Source organism: Nelusetta ayraudi, unplaced genomic scaffold, assembly GCF_046127955.1.
Source record: "Nelusetta ayraudi isolate G7.1 ecotype Tasmania unplaced genomic scaffold, CSIRO-AGI_Nayr_v1 ptg000021l, whole genome shotgun sequence".
Classification (NCBI taxonomy): domain Eukaryota; kingdom Metazoa; phylum Chordata; class Actinopteri; order Tetraodontiformes; family Monacanthidae; genus Nelusetta; species Nelusetta ayraudi.
This window is the reverse complement of record NW_027466071.1, coordinates 2503139-2517500: the sequence shown is the minus strand read 5'-3', so window position 1 is coordinate 2517500 and position 14362 is coordinate 2503139. Positions and strand designations below refer to the sequence as shown.

General features: G+C 43.5%; 2 protein-coding genes across 3 annotated transcripts in view; both read right to left on the bottom strand.

The window, feature by feature from the left end:
• The window catches only part of brf1a (BRF1 general transcription factor IIIB subunit a), an 88218-nt gene extending 87435 nt beyond the window's left edge, over window positions 1-783 (bottom strand). Inside the window, exon 1 of the mRNA XM_076027642.1 lies at window positions 371-783. The gene's annotated coding sequence lies outside the window, so the exon portion shown is untranslated. The remainder of the gene's footprint in view (window positions 1-370) is intronic.
• Window positions 784-1271: 488 nt separating this feature from the next.
• On the bottom strand, window positions 1272-12821 carry zfyve21 (zinc finger, FYVE domain containing 21). 2 transcript variants are annotated; one of them, XM_076027678.1, is made up of 8 exons: window positions 12638-12821; window positions 10620-10670; window positions 9189-9357; window positions 8608-8683; window positions 7793-7884; window positions 7565-7618; window positions 5785-5915; window positions 1272-4884 (listed from the first exon to the last, which is right to left on the bottom strand). In XM_076027678.1, exons 1-8 carry the CDS (start codon window positions 12767-12769, stop codon window positions 4849-4851), a joined length of 741 nt encoding a protein of 246 aa, XP_075883793.1. In that variant the 5' UTR covers window positions 12770-12821; the 3' UTR covers window positions 1272-4848. The 2 variants fall into 2 exon arrangements, with proteins under 2 accessions (XP_075883793.1, XP_075883794.1); XM_076027679.1 differs by lacking the exon at window positions 7565-7618.
• Between the last annotated feature and the right edge of the window lie 1541 nt (window positions 12822-14362).

The following is a 14362-nucleotide window of genomic DNA, read 5'->3' as shown; positions in this document are numbered from 1 at the left end:
CGTCAGTGACTCCGGCTCTTTCTTTCCTGTGGCCGGCCTGAATGCGACTCTTTCAATGGGAGAAACTAACCCGGCCGTTGCAATATATTCGCGCCGCGTGTTAATCTTGTCGCTAGTTTAAACCCCCACACACACACCTTATTTGAACTGACACTCACTCACACACATGGAGCTCGCAGACACCTGAGAAGAGGCGGCTAACATTGAGCCGCTACCCCCGGCCGGCCACCGGTAGCCGTGACCCCGGCGTGAACTTCACCAGGAGAAATGTGCTGGATTGTTTCACAACGCTGTGTGTGTGTGTGTGTGTGTGTTTTTTGGTTGTTTGTTTGTTTTTTTGCTCACAGCGTGCCATGTCGGTGTTACGTACCTCGGCTCGGGTAAAAACGAGTCAGTGGTCGCCCCGTTGGCACGCGACAGCAGCCGCCCTTGTCTGCCCACAAATCCTCCTCGTCGTGTGAAAGTCTTTGTGTTGATCTCGAGCTCAGAGCATTGTACCAAAGCAGACGGTGGTTGGGAGATAACAACGTGTCAACTCGATATACGTCAGCTGTGTGGTGTAATGTCGCTGCAATTTCTTAACACAACACAGCTCACATGTGCGTTTGATGCGAGGGAGACCCGGACCGAACCAACTCGGGCCGGAGGGGTGGCGGCTCGCGCACACGACGCCTTGATTAAATTATCGCCGAGGCGGGAACTGTTTTGTTTTTGTTTTTTTTAGCAAGGTTGTTCCTTTTAGGTGTTACACATGGTTATGTAAAATAACCGGAAGTAGTTTGTCTTACAAATTCACGGTAGAAAAGGTTTAGCGCACAACCACAATCCCCCCCCACCCCCCCTCCTGCAACGAGTAACTTCTCCTACGTCGCTCTTAAAATGACACTACGCTGAATAAAGTGTAAGAAACTTGGTTTAAGGCTAAAACCCACTCGCAAAAGAAAGAAAAGATGCATTTATTTAATTGATCACTCTTGTGGAAAAAACACACGGGAGAAATTTTGAGATTCACAAAATCAAATGTGGCCTAAATGCACCTGGATAACTTTTATTATTAGTTTCTGTTGCTGTATGATTCCATTTATGACTAAGATCCCAACCTTGACTGCCGTTTGCAGAATACATGACTTGATTAGTTTAGTAGTTTTTACATGACCAGGTACACTTTCACACTACACGACTACACTGTCATCTTACATCTTTTTGGTCTTCTTTATGAACTGCAGGTAGTCTGGCTCGTTGAAAGTCGACGTAAACAACAGGACAAAACGTACAAACACTCGACTTTATTCTCAACGGAATAATCAGACGGACGGTGCACTGTGGCATTTTCACTGCTGCGGTGAAATTAGGCGGAGGGAAACACATTAAAGTGCGGGTACAACAACACTTGCCGACTCATGACTTGGTGAGGTTACATGTAGTGCAAATTTACAACAAAAGCTCATTGTGGGACTACCGAAACGAGGACCGTGTGCGCGGGGCTGCACAGCTGCATCGTCTTACTGTCATAACAGCAAATATTTAATACTCCATAAGGTTTTTGTTAATCAAACTGAAACAACGGGCATCTGGATGAAGTCAAACGGACTGAGCGGTGGTGCATGTTAATGCGGGTAAAAAATAAATAAAATAAAAAAAGACAAATAAACAAAAATAATGTATTAGCGTCATTATTTAACACCGGTAAACACGGCGATTAACTACACTGCACGACAATATTCCTGGTATTGTTACTGTGCAGCCCCTTACACATTTCACACAACACACAGCTCATAATGTCTGTGGGAAGGGGATGGTTGGGGCACGACTGTTGGAAAACTGGGTGAGCAGACAAACATCATCTCTCTTCTGGAAGCCTCGAAGCAAAATACTTGTGTTTTTTTTGTTTTGTTTTTTATCTTAGGTGAGCAGCATAAGAAAATACATGTTTTTCCCAACATAGTGAGTTTTCCATATGACTTGGATTGCAAAGATTGTGGGAATTTTCAAAGTTGGAAACTTTCGAAAGTCATGGAAAATGTTGAGTTTTTTTTGTTTTGTTTTTTTCCTTTTTGCAACCCAAGTCATGACACAAATATCAACAGCAAAAGGTTAATAGGCCAGCCAACAGCAGCCATCCACAGAAAGTGATTTTTGTATTCATACAAGTCAAAGAAAAAAAAGGGAAGACAGTGAAGGGGACGCGCCGCTGTTAAAAGAGGTAATTATATCACAAATAAGCTCATTTTGACTCTTCCCAATCAGGCATTTAACAGGTGGCCATGCATGGACAAAAGACCTGCCTAACAAAAAGAGAAATACCCCACCAGTGTTACTATTGTTGTGCACACTACAACAAATTTTACAATTAAATTGTATGGAAACATTTTCTCGAAAAAAAAAAAAAAGGCACCTGCAAAAAGTTTGGTTGTTAATGGATGACACCAGCCCGCTTGCATGTGTTGCGTTTAACGGTGTATCAGCGCTGGTCCAGAAGGATTTCTGCACGTTCAAACCAATTTTGCCATCTGGTTAGATCAGACCGACCTCGAATTGATGCAGTTGTCAAGAGGAAACTGAGTATCTAATATCTGTGTCAGTAGTGGAATAAAGTCGTTCAAACTATGTAGATAGTCTGAGGGTTGATAATGAGGTGCTGATCGAATCTATTCTGGTCGCTAGGGCCCATTCTGGCACCGCAGGAAAAAAATTTAGTGTGTTCTAAAAAAAAAAAAAAAAAAAAAAAATGCATTTTGATCCGCAACTACTTCAAACACATACACAAAAAAAACTGTGTCGCATGACTGCGATGATTTGAATTTTGCAACATCAGGCTGATAAAAAGGTCTTCTTGGATGACATTGTTTCGATCAAAATGTTTCGCTTTTGGAATGCAGCTGAATAAAGAAACTACATCTTTTTGGAAAATCGAGACAACTCGGTAGATTATTTGTTCTTCCCGTTTACAGGCGTGGCCACTAGTATCTATAGGAGGTCTAAATCTAACGCTAAACACGCAGGAGGCACAGTGGGGGAGGGTTTCAGAGATTTTTTTTTTTTTTTTTTTTTACTCCGCGTCGCACTAAAAAGGGGGGTCAGAGGTCACGTTTGTTCACTCCACACTTTGGCCTTGTTTCCTTTTTGTAAAGGTCCTCAGGAGCACAAGCTGCCGACTCCAACTGAAGCGGGCGGCGTTTGTTTTTTCGCGGAAGAGATGATTTAACGTTAAATATAAAAAAGGAAAGCGACGGATCAGAGGAATATATGTCACGGAGTAACCGTCTACAAACGTTACAAAAACTATAATTCGGCTCAAAAACATTATGCACACACGCACGCACATGCACACACGCCTTGTGTTCAAAGTAGGAATAGTTAACAAAATAGCTTATACAAAACTTCCCATACATGTGACTACATTTAAAGCATTCATTGGTGCGTCTGCGTGTCTGTTAATGCCTCACTTCAATCAGCGGGTGGCCTGTGGTTGCCACAGACGACGTAGATCCGGAAATACTTTGAGCATCGAGAGAGTTGAAGATGCTTTATGAGGAGAAAAGCCAGTCACTAAGTGTATATAATGTTTTCCATTACGCACAGCTTCACAGTTATTAACCATGTCGCTGTGAAGACGGACTGGAAGAAAAATGCGTTGAAAATGGTGTATATATATATAAAAAAAAAAAATGTAGCTGGGAATTCTATCATGGAAGTCATTTCTCTTCCTCACTCACTCGCCTTCTTGCTGCTCCTGAATTTAAGTATTAACAAAAACACCGGACGGTCGCAGTGTGCGACCACCGGGGGTCGGGGGGTCGGGGTCTTCAGACCTTCCACGCAGAGCCGCGCTTCTATTCCGGATCGCTCTAAATTTTGACGCCTGTAAAAAGGCCCCCGCCTGGCTCCTGCAGCCAGCCAGGGAGGGAACTCCCCGTGTGAAAACACGTGCACTTCACTGCTACCGTGTTTCTGTCCCCCGCCAACACCAGGAGGCTGCAAACAGAGGGCTAAATCTTCGACTTCCTGGAGATTTTCCAGTCGTGCAGAGAATTCCTGCTGTTTCACTGGAGTCTGGGATTCGAGAAATGTGTAACGAAATCCCTTTGGTGCTTATTGGTCAACTTCGACCCGGAGCAGAACTGGTGCTGCAACACTGAGGAGGTCCAACTGTGCTTGTAAATATTGAAAGAGCTGCGTTCGCCGACCCCACCCCCCGTACGAGTCCTTCGTGTCCAATCGCTCTCTCAGTGGAAAGCAAAAACCAACTTCATAAAGAAATAATAGGATATAAAGTTCGCTGGCATGAAAAAAAATAAAATGTGTCCCTATTCAATCGTTTCCCACGTCTGAGAATTACCACGGACGATTATCAAAAACGTACAATGCGACACATTATTACCGTCAAAATGTTGACTCTAACATGTAAAAATAATATATGCCATATATGACGCGTAGAACAAAAATATAATATCGATCAAAGCTATTTTGTAAAACGTGACTAGTTAGTAAGAGCATCTCGTGTTCCCCCTCCCCCGACCTCCCGCTGCCCTGATTAATGTGTTCGCTTCGTATAAATCAGAGATGTCAAATGTAAAACTGATGACAGGAACAATCAGCCTACTGGTAGGTAAACATTAAGCACTGGTAAAAGAGGTAATAAAGTGGTATAGATATAAACTTCTCTTGCAGAAATCACTGTAGTAATGTATTGAGAAACCAATGAGGAAACAGAAGCGGAAACGGGCGTTAACGAAAACAACAAAAAAAACGATACCAAACCCCGGTCGGTGGGGCGGGGTCATAAACACTTGGGTGTGTGCTGCCTCCAGGTTTTGTTTTTTTTTAGGCGTTCAGGCTGCCGGCACGTCACTGGTCGCGAGATTCGTACAGCAGTTTGGCCGCCTGCAGGGGGAGCCAGAGGAGGAAATGTCAGGTTGATGCAGGACAATCGAGCAGGTCAGACAACACAGTGGTGGAAAGAAAAGTTTCTGGACGCCTCGTGCATTTGTGATGCACCGTGCAGCGCTGCGCTAAGATGATTAGTCTGAAGTCAGCAAGTGCAGTTTGTCATAATGCAGCCGCCAACAAGCTCAGAGCTTGAAGTTTCAGCAAGATGACGTCTCTTGCGAAGCATCCAGACTACTACAAGAAACTGGTTTTCTTGTTTAGTCTGATAAACAATAAACGAAAAGAGTCATATCCATTGGTTTGTGTTCCTGTGAGGTAGCCAAACCTTTAGAAACACAGTAAATTATCTGGCAAATATTTTAGAGTACAATTTTGAGGATGTCCAAAAACTTTCTCCCCCAACTATTGTAAATAATGTTGAACAATATTACAAGATTCTATCCCGTTTGGTACACGAATATTCATTCATTCATTCATTCATTCATTCACAATCCTCTCATGTTTATGTTTTTGTAATGAAGCATTTCACTTAGTTTAATTGTACTTTTACACACCGCATACATTCAGGTGGCACACTGCAAGTCAAACAAAGCAGTAGTTTGATCAGAATTGTCCATTAAAAAAGCCTGAAGACCATCTTAAAGGAGTTCCAGTTTTGACCGAAAGGGGGCGCCAGACTATCGCCTATGCCGGTGAGGAAAGACGAGCCATCACGAGCAGTTAACGTCGCTACCTTTGCATTAAAAAAAAATAATAAAACAAATAAAAAATAAAATATTTGATCCGAAGTAATGAAGGCGCTGAATTTGCTCTGTACATTTAAAACCATGACGTTCTTTCCAAGAAGTGAACACGCAGTATAGCAGAACAAAAAACAGTGTGGTGGCGCCGCACCTTGTGCATGGCGCCCAACCAGAGGGAGGCCACCTTCTTGTCCTCCGCCACCTCCATGCGGAGCTGCTGGTTGTCCTGGGAGCCCATTGGCTTGTACTGGAGCAGCATGCCGCTGGCACGCGACGTCCCGCCTGGGCGGGGTGAGAGAGAGAGAGAGAGAGAGAGAGAGAGAGAGAGAGAGACACACACACACACACACACACACACACACACACACACACACACACACACACACACACACACACACACACACACACACACACACAGCCTTCTTTACTTCAAAGTTACACTCTTCGCTATTTCAGCGTTTCTCAACTGGTGGGTCGCGACTCAAAAGTGGGTCGCAGAGCTGTTTTAATTGAATCTCTTAAAGGGAATTTAATATATATGTATATTAATAGAGAAAATGTTATAGCACACCATCATTCAATTTGATAATTTAAATAATTTATTGAGTAGACCTGACAGAAAGTGGAGAAGCGTTTTTATTTTTATGGAATGAACTTGGGTCACGACTTTGTGATGAGGGAGTAAAATGTGCGTCCTGAGACTCCCACCAGTTGAGAACAGCTGCACTATTTGGTGCATCACTGTTCTATCTGCTACAGTCGAGGCAGCAAAGCACAAAAAAAAAGGACATTTTGGGGACATTGGTCACACATGACAAGGTGTCACTCTTGATGTGTGGGGGTGTGCTGGCCTTCTCCATCAGTTCTCCAGCTGCGGGAAGCAACGTCACATCTGCCTTTACATCAATTCAATGGCAGTGGATACAATGGAAATTGGGGGCGGGGGGAAGGACAACTCTATATTTGCCAAAGCAGGAAATGTCTCATCTCAGTGACGACACTAAATGTCAGCAACTGCCCCCAGAATGACGAGTGACAGCGCAGCGTGCAGACAGAGGATAAATCAAATCCACATAAACTCAGATGAAATGCGACGGAGGCAGGCACGATATCAAGGGTTGGCGGTGCGACGTTTGGAGGCCCGAGCGTGCAAGACCAGACGTGTAACTTACAGTGGTGGAGGAAAGAGAAGTTTCTGGACACCCCGTGCACTTCTGATGGACTGAAACGCGCTAAAAATCAGTTGCAGGGCTCCAAATCAAGTCAACTTTAGTGCAGTTGCCAACATTTACCCAACATGCTGCACGTGCACCAGTGTGTCCGGCTCAGAACTGGATGCTTCTGCAAGGTGCACATCCAGAGTACAAGAACTACAAGAATCTAACAATTAACAATGAAAAATTAATCATTTCCATTGGTTTGTTCCTCTGATGGAGCCAAACCTTCTGAAATAAAGGCAAAAACATTCTGGCAAATATTCAATGACGATCATTTGGATTGAGGAAAAATTTAAAGGGTGTCAGAAAACTTTTTTTTTCCACTGATGTATGTTGCAACCAGGAGGAGCATTCACACCAAAAAAAAAAACTTTACGATGTCCATGTTACTTATACATGGTCCTTGGAGAAGCTGATTAAAAATAAGACTGAATCCTTCAAGTATGAAGCTCTGAAACTGGTGCCTCATACTTGTCATAACCGTGACAGTGAATTTCCAGGCACGATATTTCCAGACTGTCGGTGCGGTGAACACCCATTCTGGCCACAAACCAAAACTGCTCACTGCACCAGTGGACTTGGCTTACTGGCAGCCTCAACAGCGGAATGGACTCACTGAACGGCATCTCGGTGGACTGGGATGGAAACACTAAGACAGAGACGCATTAGACGGGCATGCAATCAGGCAGGTGGAAGGAGGGAAGCGCAGCTGACCTTCAGAGACATAGTGACAGTCCAGCAAGCTGGTGTACGAGTAAATGTCGTTCTCTGAGCCCAGAGGAAGGAGAGTCGACGCAGCAGGGGAGAGACACATTGTTAGTGTTGGAAAGAGAGAGAAGGAGGGACAGACAGACAGACAGCTGGAGGTGGTTTCCCAGCTGCTGGGTGGATCCCACCAGGCGGAGCTCAAGAGGAGAGAAGGAGGTCTTGTTGAGTTCTCACCTCCAGGACTCGTCCCCTCCGTCAAGATCTGCATGCTGGAGATCCGGGACAGCTCCACCTCGAAGTGGCTCTCGCCGTCCAGGAACAAGTATCTGGTGGTGGGATTGAAATTGAAAAACAAAGCAGGAGAAATGACAAGAGAACAGTGTCAGTAGTTTCCTGATAGCAGTTCCCCATGAGTCCATCACTTCCAACACCTTGTTCTCACTCTTCTCTATACGGATGTGTGCTTCAATAAGGGATCATATTCTGCAGAATTCAATATAATGTTTTCTAACAACAGTCAGAAAAAAAGCCCACTTCTTTTCGGAAGCGCGTGCAAAAACTGTGCAGTACTGGAAAACGGAGCGGATGCCTGGTCGACCAGCCAGGTGACTCTTCCCACTCAGACACCCTTCCAAATGTACAACTATTAGGTTTAGCAGAAAGTGAATGCTGAGTTTATGTGGGCGGGCTGCAAACAGAGGGCTAAATGTGAAAAAAAAAAAAAAAAAAGTAAGATCTGAAAATAGGTTGATATGAAAACTCTCAAGTTTTAAATGGGACTTTAACTTAGTTTGGTTTTCTCACCAACTTGGAAGTTTCAGATATTTGCCTGTAACTTGCATTTCTTTCAACGTTACTTTAAAGATGTTTTTTTTTAATGTGATCAATTTCATATCTTACTTAACCTTTTGAAGTTCCTTCTGTCTCTTTTATTTTATCATCTATTTGTTGGCCTCGCGCTCGGATGTGCGGAGGCAAATCTTCTTACGCCGTTTTAATAATCAGGGCAACTAAAGCTTGCTGATATTGTGATACTGCAGACTGGTGACCTGTGGTTGTTGGAGAGGCGACACGTCATGGTCTCCGACTTCTCCGACGAGTCCAGCGTGACGACGAAGGTTCCGCCTGGAAACAGAGCGCAGCGCGGTGAGCGAGAGAGGAAGAGGAGGAAGAGGAGGAGGCGCACGTCAACTCTCACACGGATGAAAATATTTATCCGTCGTCTCCGGTCCCCGTCTTGTTTTCCATAACACACCACCGCCATCGCAATCATCATCGCCATCAATAAAGCATGAGGCCCCGACATGCTGCAGGCTTTGCATCACAGCCGGTGGTTGACCTGCAGCTTCGGGGGGCTGATGGATTTTTCATTTAGAGGCCGACTGAATATTTATGGCTCCACGCTGAGCCGCAGCGTCCGGCTGTTTGCAGCACGAGTGGCGCAGAGACGCGCAAAATGAGGATGTTTTCACTTATCATACTTTGACGAAAGAGTTTTTTAATGGTTCAGTAACTCTTTGCAACCTCACTGCTGGATTTCTTTCACTTTTATTATTGTACGGCGACCAATGAGGAGCGGAACGTTTTGGTACCGCGAGTGCGACCGAGTGGCGACGACGGTGCTGCTCACCCCCCAGGAGAACTTTGAGCTGCTTGTCGTAGAACTCCATCTCAGTCTGAGAGACCAGGCCGCACTCGGTGCACTGTCGCACCGGGTCCACGAAACACATGCGCGGCAGCACCACCTTCTTGCTGCAGCATTTGTCACAGAAGCAGCGGCCGCATCGTCGACAGTGGTGCTGCAACGAGAACGGCGGGTCAGGGTCAACCATCAACTCTGACACCACTGGAAGTCACAACAGCTGCTGTAAATTTGCATTAAGAGCGGGAATCTTTACACGTAACATTTTTTTTTTTTTTTTTAACCGTACTCACAGAAAAAGCAAGGAAAGGGAAATTTATGGACATGGTGAAGGACAACATTGAGTTAGTTGGTGAGAGAGAAGAGGAGGACAGGGTTGAAAGGAGGCAGGTAATTGGCTGCGGTGAAGCCCTGAAGGCAACAGCCAGAGGGAGAAGAAGCAGAACAAGCTGCATTATTGTTCAGCACTGCAGCAAACAGCCGAGTCGGACAGAAGCACCAGTTACAGTAAGAGGAAGAGAAATCAGTCGACCGAGGCCGTTTCTTTTCTTTGTCATTCTGGTCAGAGTTTCTTCTTCTTTTTCATTTTGAAAGCCGCCCAAAATAAGAGCAGAGTCACTGACGGACTCGCAGATCTGCCATTTAAGGCGAAGACAAAAAAAACAGCTAATATCCAGGTGTGACCTTGAACATTTAAGGGCCCATTTGGTGGAGAAATTATTATAAAGTGACGACTTTAAACAAAATTTAGTTCATATACACATCCGGACTGGAGCTGATAGTAAAATGATACAGTAGCTAGCTTGGAAAATGTGTTTTTAAACTCTTGCGAGTTAGTTAGTTGGGAGTAAAATGAAAACCACCAGGAGAAAAATGTTTCTCCTGTAATCAAAGCCGTGTGCTACAATGCTGCTGCTGCTCGGCTTCCTCTGTGGTTTTAAGGAGCTTCACGCCTTCAGCGTAACTGGCTCCTTCATACAAAGAGCAAGAGAATACTTTTTCCATTGGAGTTTTCCCGAGAGCTCTTTCAATATGTGCAACTTGGAAATCTCTGCAACGCAGCTGCCTCGTAAAAGGTCCCTCCTCACTGTAGTGAGCCGTCCAAGCGCAGCGCTGAGGTCAGCGGAAAGATCCGCCCGCCGCTGTGATTTTATCAAAACAGAAAGTGTATTTTTGAAGCAAAACAAGCGGGGAGCGACAGAAGAAGAACTGCTGTTATGTCAGGAAAAGAAAATGTCAGCACAAAGGCCTCAGTGTGCGTCCGTGCCAAGGCACACAAACAGAAGGGAGGAGGGGGTGGTGAAAAAAAAATAAAAAAATCTGGTGAATCACAACTGAGATGGAGCGAAACACTCTTGATTCTTCCCTCTTCTCGCTCCTCCTCTGTGTGTCACGGCCACGTTGCAAGACAAAACAAACCTTTCTTCTGATGAAGTCGAACTTTGTGTCGCACTGCATACATCTCGGGCACTGGAGGGAGGAAATAAAACAGGATATTACTCAAAGACGTCCAGTTGGACAGGAGGCATTTCTGGCGCCGGCGCATTATGAGAAGTCTGAAAAATCCTCCGTCTAGGTCAAGCGGACGGCGATTTCACAAGAGGTGTGAATGTGCTGCGGATGCGAGGTCATCCGTGGGCTTTCGCAGTAAATATACAGACCTGGTTGACACAAGCCAATGTTTGCTGTGTTTCATCAGAAATTGATTTTAATGCTTAATCTGGGACTAAAATGCGAGAGAATTTTCACTCTGGCTTCTTCCTATTAAGAAGTGGCAGAACCAGCTGGACTGGTAGTGCTTGCTTTTATTAATATGCTTCAGTTATTATGTCCGTTTTCTTCCTTTGATACTAGCAGGACAGTTTGAGGATTAATATTTTATTTTGGAGAAAAAAAAATGTATTCCTTGCAGGACGTTGAGGGCTACATTCAAAAACCTAATGCTTTCCTTCGTAATCAAGTAAACAAACACTTAGAGGAGGGTTTGTACATGCAGTTCCAGGTATTATTCCCAGTTTGCTCTTGCAGCCTGCACAGTAGCAACCTTGACTCCTGTTTATAACCTATAATAATCACGTTTGCTGGTGTGGCTTTACGGTCTAAACAAAAGACTACCAGTTTGCTGCGATATTGTCTATCTGCTGTTACACACACTGAGGCACAATTGTTGTTGTTGTAGTTGCACACTTGTGGACTGGAGTCACTTGAACACGGAGCTAGCAAAGCAGCTACTCGAGCTAACACCGACAGGACGTGACAACTTCAGCGAACGTCCGACTTTGTGACTGCAAAAACAAACTTGTTTACTCGGCGTCGCTTCAGCACCGTTTGGCCAAGGTGAACAGACGTTGTGCGTTCGACAAACAGCTTCAGCAAACGCCTGTTCGTGTATCGACGGAGGCCTTGGAGCGACACAACCCACTGCCATAGTTTCAAGTTAGCGCAGCTGCTTGCACATACACCGGAAGTTGTTTCAAAATAAGTATATACACTACCAGTCAAAAGTTTGAACACGCACTTTTGATTTAATTGTTTGTCTTTCATTTCCATGACTATTTACATTGTAGCTTGTCACCCAAGGCATCAAAACTATAAATGAACACATATGGAATATGTATTAAACAAAAAAGTGTGAATTAATAAGTCAAGTTTTATATTTTAGATGATCTTGAATAGCCAATCATAACATAACATGTTTAGGTATTTAGCCACAATAATATACATATCTTGGTCATATATTTGATGTCACCCATATGTATCCACAGTGTAGAAAGTAGTAAAGATAAAGAAGAAACAGGTGTGTGTCCAAACTTTTGACTGGTCGTGTAGTTAGCCAATTCTTTTTTGTGTCAAATATACAAAAACCGTGTGGGATGTGAGATTGCGTCTGGTTGGCAACTTAAAGCGTCTAATGAGAAGACTTGATACATAAAGCAGGCCAGAACCTCTTAAAAAAAAAAAAGGTTTCAAGCTATATACATACAACCAACAACCATTAGTTTGAAATATTGGAATACAACTACTGTGATGCAATCAAGGGGATTTCATGCCAACATACTGCTTTCTGTAGTATTTGTGGTTGGTTGTACACCGAGATATCTATTTTTGTGTCACATTTTTATGCAAAAGTGAAGAAAAAAAACAATTCTAATAATGAAATATGAAAATCGGGATTTCACAGGGAACACTAGAGCACATGAGAAATCAGGAAACGCAAATTAAGTTTATCGCCACTGTTTCAGTGATTACATTTAATTTGGAAATAACGTCGCTCGCAACTGTTTGTGAGACAATTTTATTTTGAAAATGTAGAACGGAAGTATCGAATCCAACACGCTCGGTAGCTTGCATCTGCCGTCTGTGTGTATGTGTGTGTGCGTGTGTTTGTGGTATCTTCTTGTGGCTGTCAAAAACCGACGTCCGCGCCGTGAACGCACCTCTTTATCCGGGACCCAGTGCGGCTCGTCCAGGGAGAAGGGGCAGTTGAAGGCGCCGTTCTCGGGCACCATGCGGAGGCCGCTGGGGCTGCGGACCAGTTTCTTTCCGTCGGGGACCGTAGAAGAAGACATGTCGCTCCAGCAGCTGTCGCTCCTACTCGGCGCACTACAGCCACGGCAGTCGGTCCCTCAAGCACTAAAAACTCCCGATTTAGCTCGTCCTCCTCCTCTGCTGTGACTGACAGCTCGTTTGGCCAACCACAGCGCAGCGCTGACGTCACATGGTGCTCTCCTGTTGTGATTTCTCGCACAAAGAAAAATCACGTTTCTTTCCCCCCCCCCAAATATTTCATTTTCATTCTATATTCATTATTTTAAAAATTACATGTGAGACGTTGAATTATTATTATTATTATTATTATTATCATTATTATTATTATTATTATTATTATTATTATTATTATTATTATTATTATTATTATTATTATTTACCATAACGTCTTGGATTTGTGTCGATGTAAAAGTGCGCTATATTAGCACAGCCCTTTAAAACCACCCACAGGTGAACCAAAGTGCTTTAAAATAGATGATAAGGCAGAAGCAATACAAACCAACACTCATGGGTATCAAAACCCAGTTGCATGTGCATTTCCAGGTCATGCTAATGAGTCGATTGATAATGCAAATTAACATGTACACTGAGATATCGTTGAAATAAACTCGAAGGGAGTTTTTTGCAATGGGCTGAATTTGCTGTGTATAAAAGCCCGTCGAGCAACAGTGGAAAGTGCTGAGATCTTTCCACCAAACAGAGCAGCACTGCTTGATGTCGTGATTCAATGAATCACTCACCAAATCTGATTCCAGGAAAGTCATCAGGCATAATGACTCTCACAGTGCAGACTGGTTTCGACCGGTCACTCGAGAGTCCTGCTGCAATTGCCGATGAGCAGGCCTGTCACATGACCATTACATTGTTTAGTTACATATGAACCTCCAGATGACAAACACTTCAATGGACTTTTCGGTCCTCTGAAATAGTTCTGATCGAGATTGATCTGCAAATCTGTGTATTTATTGGGAGGTTGAGCCGGAAATGCAAGAAGTTTTCAAATCGCCAGAATAAATCTGCTCCCATTTTATTTCTTCAAATACATGCAAAATTATTAAGTTTCTCAACTTGACTCGACTCAACTTAAATGCTTCTTGGAAAATTCTTCTTGTCAAATGAAGACCAAAAAGAAGAAGGTGAAATTCTTTATTCCAAACTTTATTCCAACTTTTCAAAGTATCAGATGTAGACACACAGAGCCAACAAAGACATTAAGGGGAAAAAAAATCTTTCATTTCTCAAACAGAATATTCATTTGTATCCGGCCCGACTTGATGATGGTTAGTGGATCCAGCTGCTGCTGACACTTTTTGTTCTGAATTTCAGATTTTATTTTTATTTTCGTGTGTGTGTGTGTGTGTGTGTGTGTTTGTGTGTGTCAGCAAATAATTTCCAGTTTTCATTTCAAAGTGACACATTCCTTCATGGGCATAAAAAAATCCTATTTTGGTGCCTGCCAGCAAATATATATTTTACATTTACATTAAGTCATCACATGAATTCAACAGTAATAATAACAATAATTCATTCAAATCAACGTTGGAACTGTGGCCATATCTCTTCAGATTTATTTCCATGCAAAAGAGTTGCAACCATTTTAGGACAAACAAAAG

Coding starts and splice junctions, on each gene's coding strand:
- zfyve21 (XM_076027678.1), bottom strand. CDS start 12,769: ATGTCTTCTTCTACGGTCCCCGACGGAAAGAAACTGGTCCGCAGCCCC. Junction 7,885..8,607: donor CGCCTCTCCAACAACCACAG/GTCACCAGTCTG, acceptor TCCCACCACCAG/ATACTTGTTCCTGGACGGCG. Junction 4,885..5,784: donor GGTTGGGCGCCATGCACAAG/GTGCGGCGCCAC, acceptor CTCCCCCTGCAG/GCGGCCAAACTGCTGTACGA.